Source organism: Rhizophagus irregularis, chromosome 11, assembly GCF_026210795.1.
Source record: "Rhizophagus irregularis chromosome 11, complete sequence".
NCBI lineage: Eukaryota > Fungi > Glomeromycota > Glomeromycetes > Glomerales > Glomeraceae > Rhizophagus > Rhizophagus irregularis.
Window position 1 is genome coordinate 2474677 of NC_089439.1, and position 13710 is coordinate 2488386.

A 13710-nucleotide genomic window follows, 5' to 3' on the forward strand; every position below is an offset into this window, starting at 1 on the left:
TGTATAGATAACGTTATATAGTACGAGAACCATACATTGGTAGATGTTGATTCAACAAAATTTATTAGTTAAAACATTTAGGGAAGACTTTCTATCCTTTTTTACCAAACGAACAAGGTGACGTGTATCTCTTTCAGTTAGTTTAGGCTGTGGTCCAGGACGTGGAGGTGGTTTTATCTCACCAGTATTTTTGTAAAATGTAATAACTCTATAGACAATACATTTCTCAAAATTGATTTATAATTATAGGAACTGGGACTCCGCATTTCCATTTCCAAGCACCGATAATTTGATTATGCTCTTCCTCAGTAAGTTCTCTTCGTTTTATGGCCATTAGGACGGAAAGAAAAAATAATAATTACATTATGCAACAGTAGAGGTAAACCAAAAAAAAAAATTTTTATTATGTACTTTATATATAAAGCCCCTGAAAATCATTGCCGATTATATCTAATTTTAGTAATCCCCTGTCAGGTTAATGCGAATTTTACGTCATATCACTCGAATCACGCAAGTAACATATATGTCCTTATTAAAATTAGTGGATTTATAAGTTGAGCAAAAATTCGGGATCGATATAACGCATGTGTAATCACGCGATTTAAATAATACGATGCTAAATTTGTTTCTTACCAGGCGAATTATTCTTTAATTAGCAAAGTCAAAATCGAAGTCAAGAAAATAAAATAATGAAATTTTCTTTGAATTCAACATCTAATGGATATTTTTAGCCTTATTGATTCACGAAAACAGGCAGCAATAATTACCGCCTAAGATTTACACTTCATGCGCGAAAACCTTATAGATCTAAATGGCAATTTAATAAATTTATTGTGAATTGAAGTCCTTGCAAGAAGTAGTAATTAACAAATGAACGAATGAATCGATTTTAATTATTTCTCACCTGTCTAATAATATTAAATGGCGTAAACTAATATTTCTAGGTTTACTACTTTACCACGGAGATCAGATGATGTCATATTAACGAGTTCAAAATAATTTTCATATGAACTGTGAAACCCTTCTAAAACTATGAATACAGTATCATGGATGATGATTCAATCTTTGTTAGAGAAACCGAAGATGAATCCATGGCGACTTCATTTAGTTGTTGCTCGATCCCTTTATTACTACTATATGATATGTATGATATGTGTGATTAATTTAGTAGAACACAGTATACTTTTCATTGTAACATTTTTATGTATGTACGTACTGTGATGATTTCTCTCGGATTAGATTAAAAAAATAATCCAATAATTTATTTCGAAATAATCTTAATTTCCTTTGGTTTTTTTTCTTTAGTTTTCTTTATTTTTGATAATAGAAATTAGGTAATAAGTAAATTAGGATAAAATTTTCTTGGAGCCAGGATCTAAAATAGTTTGATTAAAAACGCAAAAGAAAAATTAAAATATTTTATTATTTGATTATTGAATTATTGTGCAATTTTTATATAGCATCAAAAATAAATAGAATAGAAAGGAATAATAATTACTAAAGCTCTCTATATTCAAAAGCCTAGTACTCCGGATAGTTTTGTATCTTCCCATCAAGATGCCTTATTAACCATGGCTTCCAAGAACGTCACCAGCTCTGAAATAAACTAGATCTAGTACTCCAACCGATTTTTTTCATTCTTTGAATGGATATGCAAACCAATGGCTAGACCAAAGATGTATTTAAGAGGAACGTGAAAAATAATTTAATATGCGGCGCCTCACATTATCATGCGTTTTGAACTCCTACCTTAACTGGTTTGAAGTTTAACACATCATGATTTCCCGTAGATGCACCATAGCACCGAATTTAATTATGTACTAAAAGACTCCTGGAATTTTTACACAAATATATCTATATTAATTAATATATATCTGAAAATTATATTTATTGAAAAAAAAACTCGGAAAAAGTTTAACCGGTCAACCGTATCATTGAGTGGCGTATTCATAAGTTTATGCATGTGATTGTCATCATTACTTAAACTATTAAAAAATTGGAAAAGATCAGAACATAATAGAATCAAACAATAAGAGCATTTTTATTTCTTTATTTTAAAATACTTATCATGCATAATCAGAAGATACACAAAGCCCATTTATAATATATTAAGTATTCAATTGTTTCGCAACATGAAAGAAATTCTTTCCCAAAGTAACGTGATTCATATATTTTGAATGAAACTTTGTTTTACAGAATGATTAGCCTTTTTTCCCCATATCCGAACTTTACCGAAATATTTAGCCGATTTAAATTTCCCTATTTAAACAAATTAAAAAATAAGCGATTTTTCTCTCGTTAAAAAATAAGAAAAGATGGGATCATACTTGGTTTCATCATGTTTGGAAAGAATCTTTTCCTATCTTCTTGAGGAAGAAGAAGAATTACAATGTAAAGAAAGTAAAACTAAAAACTACAAATTAATTAATTTGTACTCTTGCACATTAGTATCAAGATACTGGTGTAAAATATCAACTCCAGTTTTATATTCTTATCCTTTTCATAATTTTCGTAATATATCTTACGGTGTTAATGTTCCACTTTTCATATTTACCTATAAATTTTATAATTATTACAAACTAATTCGTACATTGCTAAAATGTATACCTCGATCCGAAATAAATAAAGGAAAAGTGTACAATGAACAAAAATCAACATCTCCACCCACTTTCAATTACATCTCTTTTATCCGTGGTTTAATTGTTGATAAACTTTTATTTGAACCCCAAGAAGTATGCATATATTATAAAGAAACGTGGTTATCTGACAATTATGATCCCGAAAGGATAACAACAGAGTCAGCTATTCAGATGATGAATCAATTTGTGAAATTCTTATTTAATAATTGCAATAACCTCGAAATACTTGAATTTCCTTATTTTCCAAAATTTAATGTCTTCAATAATGTTATTACTTCTTTAATTTCGACTAATAACAATGGAAACAATAAGATAGCAAAGTTGAGAGAATTTCACTTTAAAAATCATTCAAACTTAAAACCAATTTCACAAATTTTATCAACTATTTCCAAAAATTCTTATAATATAAAATTCCTTTATAATGAAGATATTAACAATTCCTATGTGGCAAATCATTTATCTCATTTAATAAGTAAACAGAATAACTTACGTTATTTGATATTATCAAAAAGTATCAATAGGTTAGATTCACCTAATTTACCCAATGTTGAGAATATTGAAGATTGTATTTTTAAATCACTATATATACAAAGGGATTCATTAAAAGTTTTAGAACTCAAAAACTTTTGTTTTGCAAATATGGACCAAAATGCGTTAAACTCGTTAAGCATGTTAGAAAACCTCTCAGAATTAAAATTAATCAATTGTAGCTATATAATGGCTATAAAATCTAACTTAATTTATTGGGCAAAAAATTTAACAAAGCTGGAAACGATGGAATTTAAACCGGCAATAATCTCAAATCCAGAAACTCAACAAACAGAATTAGACATTCCCGAAGACTTTTTAATTCGATTGTTTGAATCATCATCTCGCACTCTGACAAAATTAGTATTAGAATACGAGTATGACCAAAATATCAAAATAACCAGGAACATTCATCTTTTACGTTCGTTAGCTTATTTAGTAATTCCTGAAACATACGAATTAAATTCTATACTTCATTCTTGTCACAAGTTGGTTTATGTATTAATATTAACAAATAATATAAACAAACCAAAATATTCAGAATTTTATCGTTCCTCTGTGGATGAACCTTTTGTTAAATCAAAATTTCCTTACTTCAATTATTATTAATAAGCTTGTTTAATAAGTATGTACCGTATATCACGGGCCACAGTACCCCGGTTGGTTATTGCTGTACCCGGAGGTGTACGAAATTTTCTTATTATAGATGGGGGTTTTAGGGACTTGTAGTATATTCAGAGATATATTTAGATGTGTCGCCTAGGTAAGATTAGATTGTTTAGATAGTATAATCAAAAGAAAATGGAGATTTTTTTCAGAAAAGAGGGTACTATACATAGGGGGGTACTATGGCCCGTGATATACGGTATGCTAGATTAGCTTAATGAGAGTAGTATTTGGTTTAACATGACTTTGTAAAATATTATTTGTGTGTACTGTTAATAAAGATGATTTTAAAGGTGAATCTTGTTAAAGATGTTTAATTTACCTTATATTGCATTATATAAGTGAATATAATTTACATTCGAATTCAAGTTTTAGTCGTTAGACGCGCACGTATTGGGATTGTCAACTCATATTGCCAGTGACGTTATCATTTTCTCAAGAAATCTGGTTGTTCATCGGTAACCGTACCCAAAATTGGTCAGATATTCAGATTCTATAACGCAAAAATTTAAAAATGTTATTTAATGAAAATTATGATTTTTAACGAAGTAGTATTCCGATCCTACCACAGATATCTTTACTTATTCACAGGCGAAACTAGGGGACCTGGGACAGCTAACCTAATGTTGCCTAATAGTATACAGTAAGACCTAACCGCTTGATTTCTGATATAGTTACCATTTCGATAGCTACATAGCCTCCCTGCCGCCTCAGAATTTGTCCCTGATTAAGTACCCCTAGGACAGCTTTATTTGACATTTTAAAGTCTTCTAGCTATGAAACAATGGTTAGTACTACAGGGCTTTGTAATCGCGTCAGAATCATTTCTAGGGTATCATAAAATTTATGTTATGTCAGGTTGCCTTTAAAAGTGAAAAGGACATGAAGGCCACGAAGTGTCTGTAATGCCCGAGGCACGATTCAACAATCTCTTTTAGCATATCATTTTTTTTTTTTGATACTCTAGAAGTTAACCACTTCCAAAATAGTAAAATAGTACAAGGGCCAATTAAAAGGAGGTATATTCTGTCCGCCGTCGAAGTAATAAGAAGACTCTCGTAGACAGAAATTTTCGGTATGACGAAGCGTTTACATAATAGAGCATACTCCTTTAGGTTGAACTGGGTTTTCAGTTGCTTCAGAAGTAATAATAATAACAGGTTTAGTTACGATTGGATTCATTTTATTTGATTGAGCTTTTTTTATGTGAAGTCTTGAAAGTTTTTTTTTTTTGCTTTGTTTGATTATAAGACTTGAAATTTCCGTCGTTATTTGATGTGGAAATTTGAAAGGCGAAATGGAACCTTATTTATAATAAATGAGACAAACGAAAACGAAGAATTTATGGTAATACCGTACTAAAATTTGCTTTATCAGAATGATTTACATCTAATTACCTATTTTTCAAAGTTCTTTTAATGTTTCAAATTGTTATCGGATGACTTTATGTGTTTACGCCGATCTATTTTCTTTAAATTAGTTTGTACCAATTTTCTTTTTTTTGAATTGGTTTTTCTGAATGAAATTTTAATCTTAGAACATCATTTAAATTATGATTTAATTATGAACAATTCTTGTTAAGAACAATCGTGAAATGAATACAAATGTGAAAAAAATAGTAAACGATCAAAATATATCGGTTATATTTATGAATCTATAGTAAAATCACTATAAACGGTAAAAAATATATGAATCAGGTAAAAACATTATTCAAAGATTTACCAGTTGATGTATTATTTGATATTTATGGTGAGATAAAATTACCCTTTATTAAACACGTGATTTGATATGATAATACTGTAGTAGTAAATACTCACGTATAATGCTTAGATTTGAACAATAAAAAATTTTTTGCTTTTGAATATATTACAACGCTCGCTTATTATAGTTCAATTACTTATTCTTCGACTCGATCCAATTAACCTAATTTACATTGTTTTCTTTAATTGCATTGTCTTATTTAAATATTAACATCCTTAGTTATTTTTAAGTATAAAAAATTGCTTAAATTTTAAAATTATATTAAATAATTGTTATTTAAGTCGTTTAACGTTACAATCTTAAGTAGGCATAAAACAATCCTTTAGTATTATTCCGTTTAATAATAGAAAAACCTATGCAAAAGATTCAATTTATCATAATTTAATTTTGTTATAAAGGTTTCATTTTACATCATCATAATCATTTTTTTTAACAAAACATTGTTCAATCACTCAAGAATTCTTCCATTTACGTCATTGTTATTATAATTATTGCAACAATCTTTATAAAGTATAATATACGTTCCATTATCGTCTTTATTTATTTTTTTTTAAATGAAAGTGAGACAATGCAAAGATAAAGATTTAATTATAATAATAAATTGTTATCCTCCTGTCGGTCTTAGGAATACTACGACAACCAATAGGAACTAATGTTATTAATATATTATAGAGACAATCTATTAATCTATTCTATAGATCCATATGCAGTTAAAAAATAACGTTGATTTATCGTTATTTTTATTGGTCAATCATTCGATTTATGGATTTATTGCAACCGATCAGAATGCGAGCGAGGAATTACAAATTATTGCAGTCAAAATTCGTGTTCATATGATAGTAAATCATAAAGTTTTATCGATATTTGTTAAGATAGATTATAACAGCTTCTATTTACAAATCATTTCTCTAGCTCAAACTCCCATTCCTTATTTAAAGTCTCAAATTAAACTCAGTATAAAGTAGAAAAAAATGATTTGATAATATACAATTTTTAATCTTGAACATAGTACTGTATAATTCAATTATTTACCTTTGTTATGCTAGATTCAAATAAATCCTATACCCATTATAATATACCCGGGTATGAATAAAGCTTACTTTTAACTCATCCTAGTTGTGAATTAATTCGTATTCGCTCTGATTTCCTACTTAATCTGTTTTCTGTTTCCGATACGATCGGAGAGAAAATCAATGTCTTGTTACACCCCATCATGATCATGTGATTTAAAAAAAAATAGTATAAAAGTTCGATGATCCCTGAAATCTGACCCAACAATTGGGACAACAAACATTTCATGTTTTGTTCTTTGTAAAAACAAAAGGAACCTGGTTTTGGTTTTAAATTGCTTTATATGGATTCTCTTTTATGTGTTGGCTTGTTATTATGTATAAACAATAAGCACCACACTAATATTACCAAAAAATAGATCTCTATTAATAATTAGAAAAGAAATAAACATTAATGACGGTAAAATTGAGGAGATTGAATTAATAAACTTCGAGAGTAAATTCTAAAAACGATAGTCGAAGAGGAAACTATTTAATCTTTTACCTTCCTAAAAAGTTATATCTTTATCGATTATTAACACTCTCGTGATAAGTGACAAAAAGAAGTATTTACCTTTTTACCCTACATTATATCTCTCTCGTCCTCGCCAATGCGGTAACTGCGAAAGAGTTAGACTTAATGCGATTACGGTGGTACAGGCCTTCAGAGACATGTCAATTCTCTCAGATGAAAATAGTCAAATACTTTTTATAATACGGAACAGTTAGCAATAGTAGGTATCAAGACACTTGATTCATTTAATAATTATTCGTTCCAACTAATTAATGATCTTAATTTTTGGAGGTAACTGAAAACATCATTCAACCGTTATGTGGGGAGAGAGTACTGGAAACCTTACATTGACGACCTAGAAATTAGCCTTCAATTTATTCTCACGTATGGATGATAAGAGTTTGGATAAACTAAAATACGTACCTCAGCTGGCTAGAAAAACGCCTTCATGAAATCTTGTCCAACATTGACCTTTACGTGAATAATAAACTTTCTCGATTTCCGATTCAAGAAAATCTCTTGGAGCTTGAATCGTTCTTCTCTAAAGAAAACTTTCTGAGGAACCTTAACGGTAAGAAAAGTTATATTCTTACTAGGTGAAATTTATGCTTCTGAGGCTAAAGTCTATCTAAACAGAAGATCGGGAAGTAACAGTAATTGGTAGAGGTTTTTTTTTTTTTGATCAGCTTAAGTGGTTTATATTTTATAGACTTGATTCGTACATTTTTGAAATGTAAGTTCTTGAAAATGAAAAAAGAGAAGGTAAAGTTAAAATTCACTTAATTTGTCTCATTAGAACTAAAAATTTATCATACAAGCAAAATAATTAAAGATAACTTTGAATATTAGGCGGCTACCAAAGTAGCCTGGCGAGTTTTAAGGTCAAAAATATGATCTATTGCACGAAGACCTTTTGATCTTATAATTTATATTAACGTAATACAAATCTTCATTTTCAGGTTTATATTAATGGGACCCATGATGATGACCGCTGCTACTGAACAGCTGCCACAGCAAAATGCACAGCAAAAATGGACACAGCGATCCAAGCTCATAAATACAACGAACGCGATCATTTTACCGGTTTACTGAAAGTCTTTGTGAATTGTGGGTAAAAGTATACATGGAATTTGAAAGAGTAGAAGTATAAGATTTTTTAGAGGTCAAAATTTCTAATTATTGATCTTGTTTGTATGTTTCTTAGATTTAATATTACCTAAATTATCAACGTCACGTCAAATATAATATTGATGTGCGTGTAAGACATTGAGATCATAGGGTTGGGATGATATAAATTTCTTCGAGCATACCTACCTCAGTTTTTGGGTTAAAAGTTGAATTAGAAGTCATAGATTTAATAGATGCAACTAAATTCCTACAAAATATTTGCTGATAGTTCTTATTTGAACAGGTTAATTGAAAGTTATATTGGTTCGATCGTGACGATTTTGAAGTCAATTGATGGTGGCGTGGTACGGCATGTGGTGTTGTGGTGTGATGGCAGACTACTCCTTTCAAACGGCTGGAAGATTTTTCTGGTTTTTTTTTTACTTAACGTTTTTAATCAAGAAACGCATGGAAAATTACTTCAATATTTACAATAGATTAACGAAGATGTATGATGAATTATGGTTTTATGAACGTTAGATGCAATCTAAGGTTCAAACTTAATAGGGTTAGTACATAGTAGTTGTCAGAAATGAGAATTATGGTTTAATAATACAATTATCTCAACATCTCGATTCTCGAATGCAGAACCTGCATACCGATTCTCCAAAACTCATATTGGTAATTTACTTGCTGAACCATCTGAAGAAATATAGTTTATTCTGATGATGACTATAGAATATAAGAAGGTTTATGCGAAGCTGAAACCATGAGAATAATCTGCCTCAATGCCAGCATTTTGTTTAAATCAAAATACTGAATTGTACTATATATATTTGCGTATCAAGATTAATAAAGTACAGTGCCTTCAAATCAGAATAATTTTGATTAAGCTTTTATATAGTTTATATTTATAAACTTTTAATAGCGTCTTTCTCTTAATTCAATTGCCTTACGGTAACTTTTAGCAAGTTTTAATTTAATTTACAATACTCGATCAAATAAAACTAGTTATGATATCCTTTAATAATTTAAAAAAAAAAAATATGAACCAACCACGCTTATTATTTATCGAAATTTCCGGTTCTTATTAAATAAGTTAATGATATCAAATCTTCTGCAAATTCTTTTTTTCAGCGATAGAAATATCGTTAGTCACGTGACATTCTTCGATTCTATGTGTGGCGCGAACTTTGTATTTTTTTTTTTTTTGAGTATATGTAAAAGAGATAAAAATTCATAACGTCACCGTACTAGAGGGGTGAAGAATATATGGTACAAAATTGCAATCACGTAAGATTTAGTAAACTTAAGGACTGTACAACTTTATTTAAAGATAAAAGTAAGGATTGGAATTGATTCTGTCGGAAATTGAAAAAAAAAAATTGAATAAACTATCCTATCATCTTTCAACTTATTGATAAACTTAAGAATAGTATCTGCAGACCTAAGTATTAGGCATTGAGAAAAATTTTAAATATCTACATATCACAAATTCACAATTTTTCTACTAATGCAGACCTATCTTTCATTAATTCAGGTTTCATATATCAATTTAATTTATTAAAAGATGATAATCATGAAGAAGAAGAGGTGGACAAAAAAGTAATTGATTAGATAATACATTTAATATATGAATGAAAAAAAAATCGAGTCTTCTGAATTCTGATAGTTTGAACGTTAAATTCCGTCGTTCGCATAATTTGATTAAAACACAATCAAGTTTTATTTTATAAATGAAAAAATTCAAGTGCAATTTGGAACCAGGTTTTTTTTAATTGAAAAAACTCCTTTACCATTTTTAATTAAATATAATCAGATTCTGGATTTTTTAATCCAATTATTAATATCTTGGTTGAAAGTGTACAATGAATCTTTCTTTATTATGGGGATCACCATCGTTCGAGGGGCATCGTAGAGTTGCACGTATACATAAATATGGAACTTTATTTCCAGCTGATTTTATTCAATTAACTTTTTACTTCATTTCATTTATACGGTGACTAAGAAATTTTTAATAATTGTAAATTATGATAAGGTTTTATTTTGATTATTGTGGAAAAACATTTGTGATATATTTTGACTTTTTGTTTCTTTAGATTGTAAATACGAAAATTAGATTAAGAAATATGAAATATTATAAAATAAAATTTTTATATAATATTTATTACAGTAATAAATATATACTTACTTACGCCTTTAGAATATAATTAAGAAATTATCATCGATCCTGTAACCATTCAGAATTTAAGCCAATAAAATCCTCAAGCAAAACTTTTTTCTATTTAAAGTTTTTTTTTTTATTTTAAATTTTAAGGTTTTTTTTCTCTTCTATTTTGTAGATACCGGCTCCGGTTCCTTGCATCAGGAAGTTTTAGATAGGCGTATATGTCAATATACGTCATGTATTGCTCTACACCAAAAAATGGCAAACGACGAACTTTATTAATAAACGCGTATAATTGAGTATATTGAGTAAACGTGATTATTACATTAATATTGCTAATAACAAATGAACACACTACCATTCTTTTAAATTAACTATTTCATTATCATCAAGAATTCCGATGCCTACGTTAAAAATGGTTCCAAGTAAGTTTCGCAAAGAAACTTACCGTTTCTAAATTCAAATACCATATTCGAAAACCCTGAGATAAGAGAAAAAATCAAAGAAACGTTAAGAACGCTTCTAATAATAAAAAATAAAAAAATCAAAAGTTTCGCAACATCAAAACTTACCATACATTTCGGTACCAGTGTCGTTGAACCCGAAATCGATAAAAAAAAAAGTAATAAGAAACGTTAATCAGCGTTTCTACAGTATTTGTAAATGGCGATAATTCTGTTAAAGATAAAATTTAATTAATTAGCTTGAACTTGACGTAACAGGTAAGTCAAATATTAATTCATAAATGAGTTCGTGATATTTACCAATAATATAATTTTATTTTGTTTGAGCAAGTGGTTTGCATATACAAGTTCAATGAGTTTAATCTTATTAGCCGTTGCGATTAAAAGTGACATGATTACTGTATATCGATATCATATAATAAAAATATTTAAGCAAAATTTGCATGGAATGTTAACCATAACGAGTGAATCAGCATTCTTATTACCTTTTTCTTCTACTTTATATGGCTTCCTTAAATTCCTCATATTCGAATTTTTCTATGCTTCTATCGAAATAACAATCTCTTACAGGTGAGAGGGGATATTTGGGTATTGTTTTTCAGAAATCATAGAAAAGCGAAGTATCTGAAAGGAATTCGAGTATCTGTTATATATGACTCGTCTTTTTAACGAACGTCCATTACTACAGGTTGAAATTCATAAAAAAACTATAATTTTTAACGATCATCAAAGTCACTACGCCACAAAAAAAAATCGATTCTGGTAAAATCAAAAAAAAAAAATTTGAGATATGACCATTACTTCCCCCCAAAAAAATCTTTTTCTTTCATAAAATGAAAATATTAAAAAAGCAAAATATTTTTTTCTTTTGAGAAATAATTTACCTAAATTTGATTTTGTATTGATTATTTATTTTCTTTGATAAGATTGATAATGAGAGACCCATACTTCATTTGGGTTGATTTGAATTTTTAATTTTTTTATTATCTATATAAAAAGATCATGTCAAATGATCATTTTTGAAACGCCAATATTCCTGAAATGTAAATATTCTCATTATTTTTATATTAATAAAATTGTCATTTAGAACCTGCTAGAATCATCAAATGATGAGATTTTTTGATAGTTCACATTTTTGTTTATGTTAAAAAAAAATAATTTAGCCATTTTTTTAGTAAAATCAAAAAAAAAATTTTTTGGCATGTTTCACACGACTTAAAAATTTAAAATTCTTTACAATAACGACACAAAAATAGTTACTTTGATCCCTATTAATTGTTCCTTTTACAGAATTTAATTACCCAAATAAGTTGCATTCAATGCGCCTTCGATGGTCATCTGTTCTTCTTGTGTTCCATTTGAAATTCTATTTAGAAACCTAGAATGAACTAATGGAGCCTCTTTACCATACTTCGTTCAAAAACGAAAAAGGAAATCAGAATTTAATTTACACGTGACTTCCTGGCCGGAATTACGCATTAATGCATTATAAAATGATAGATGTTAGATGATTAACGCGTGTGACGGTGATGATCGCATCATGGGTTCAGGACTATATAAAAAAAAATTGATCTTTTACTGTAAACAAATCGTTATCTTGCTAATGTTTACGTGAGAAAATGTTTCATGATAATCTATTTATGAGATAATACTTTTGGGGGAGAACCGAGGAGATCGTACATTGCGTCGCAAAGATTGTGACATATATCTATTGAACTTTGATCATAAATTATCAATGTAGTTCTCCTGACTATCCATAAAATAAATAAATAATTTATGCGCGCAAAAAATATTTTAATTGATACATCCCCATTTTTCTTTCTTTCATTTCGCATATAAATAAATTACTAATTTTGGACTAGCACAAACTTATTTTTTTAATAGATTCTTATACATGTGAAATAGAATTCATGTGAGAGTAAAGATTTCTAAAAATATTTTGATCATTTATCAATTTTAATGAGTCCACTTAAAGTATAATTAATGAATTGATAACAAAGTGTTTTTTTTTTGTGTAAATTAGATAGATATTTCATCGATAAGACTTGTTTCATTTTATTATAAATAGACAAAGAATAAACTTTCGACTTCCTTCAGTTCCCTGATACAGATTCTTTCCATTACTAACACCTGAATTAAAATCTGAACACGAACTGGTTGAACCTTGGGAGGTCTACCGTTCAAGACCGTGGGATGTCAAACAACAATAATTCGTAAATCGAGATCGGATTCGCTCGATACCTCCGATATATATTCGACAGATAACTACGGCTGGGCCGGTTACGAATTATGGAAAGATTCCCTACGGCTCTTCGATTCACGACAATCGTCCCTTCCTTTTATTTCACGGACATTTATGAGGGCATTTAAAAAAAGTTATGAGGGCAGTTATGAGGGCATTTAAAATAGTTATGAGGCTTTTAAAAAAGTTATGAGTGCTTTTAAAAATAAATAAGCATTATTCTTAATTCACAATTTTTTTATGGGTACCTTTGAAGGTCCCTTTCACCTGTAAATATTTCTCTCAATAATTAAGGAATTTTTTATTTTAAGAAATAAATTTTTTTAAGATATTTTACTTTTTTATTTATAAAAATAATATATACAATGTATTACTTTTGTTCTTTGCTTTAAACTTTGATGTGAAAGTTGCTAATCTTCAATTTCAGAATGTTCTGACCCTGCTTTATTGAGTGAGTACTGAGTAGCATATTGGGCAATGTAAAATAAAAAAAATGTTGTTTCGCTTTATATTCCGTATTTTCACGACTAAATCACGAATATGATTGGCAAAACCTACGGAATTTTAAAAGAT

General features: G+C 28.8%; 3 protein-coding genes across 3 annotated transcripts; 2 read left to right on the plus strand and 1 right to left on the minus strand.

The window, feature by feature from the left end:
- Positions 1 to 226: 226 nt before the first annotated feature.
- Positions 227 to 1799, minus strand: OCT59_003030 (uncharacterized protein; the record flags this gene model as incomplete). The annotated part of the gene is made up of 3 exons (XM_066145347.1): positions 227 to 317; positions 1217 to 1299; positions 1797 to 1799. 3 exons carry the CDS (start codon positions 1797 to 1799, stop codon positions 227 to 229), a joined length of 177 nt encoding a protein of 58 aa, XP_065996077.1.
- A 482-nt stretch (positions 1800 to 2281) lies between these two features.
- Positions 2282 to 4169, plus strand: OCT59_003031 (uncharacterized protein). Its single transcript, XM_066145348.1, has one exon. It carries the CDS (start codon positions 2316 to 2318, stop codon positions 3774 to 3776), a length of 1461 nt encoding a protein of 486 aa, XP_065996078.1. The 5' UTR covers positions 2282 to 2315; the 3' UTR covers positions 3777 to 4169.
- A 2889-nt stretch (positions 4170 to 7058) lies between these two features.
- OCT59_003032 (uncharacterized protein) lies at positions 7059 to 8158 on the plus strand (the record flags this gene model as incomplete). The annotated part of the gene is made up of 8 exons (XM_066145349.1): positions 7059 to 7064; positions 7369 to 7377; positions 7449 to 7471; positions 7586 to 7728; positions 7797 to 7823; positions 7896 to 7919; positions 8007 to 8038; positions 8117 to 8158. 8 exons carry the CDS (start codon positions 7059 to 7061, stop codon positions 8156 to 8158), a joined length of 306 nt encoding a protein of 101 aa, XP_065996079.1.
- Between the last annotated feature and the right edge of the window lie 5552 nt (positions 8159 to 13710).

What these genes read in the sequence shown, in the direction of transcription:
- OCT59_003031 (XM_066145348.1), top strand. Translation starts at nt 2,316, where the DNA reads ATGGGATCATACTTGGTTTCATCATGTTTGGAAAGAATCTTTTCCTAT.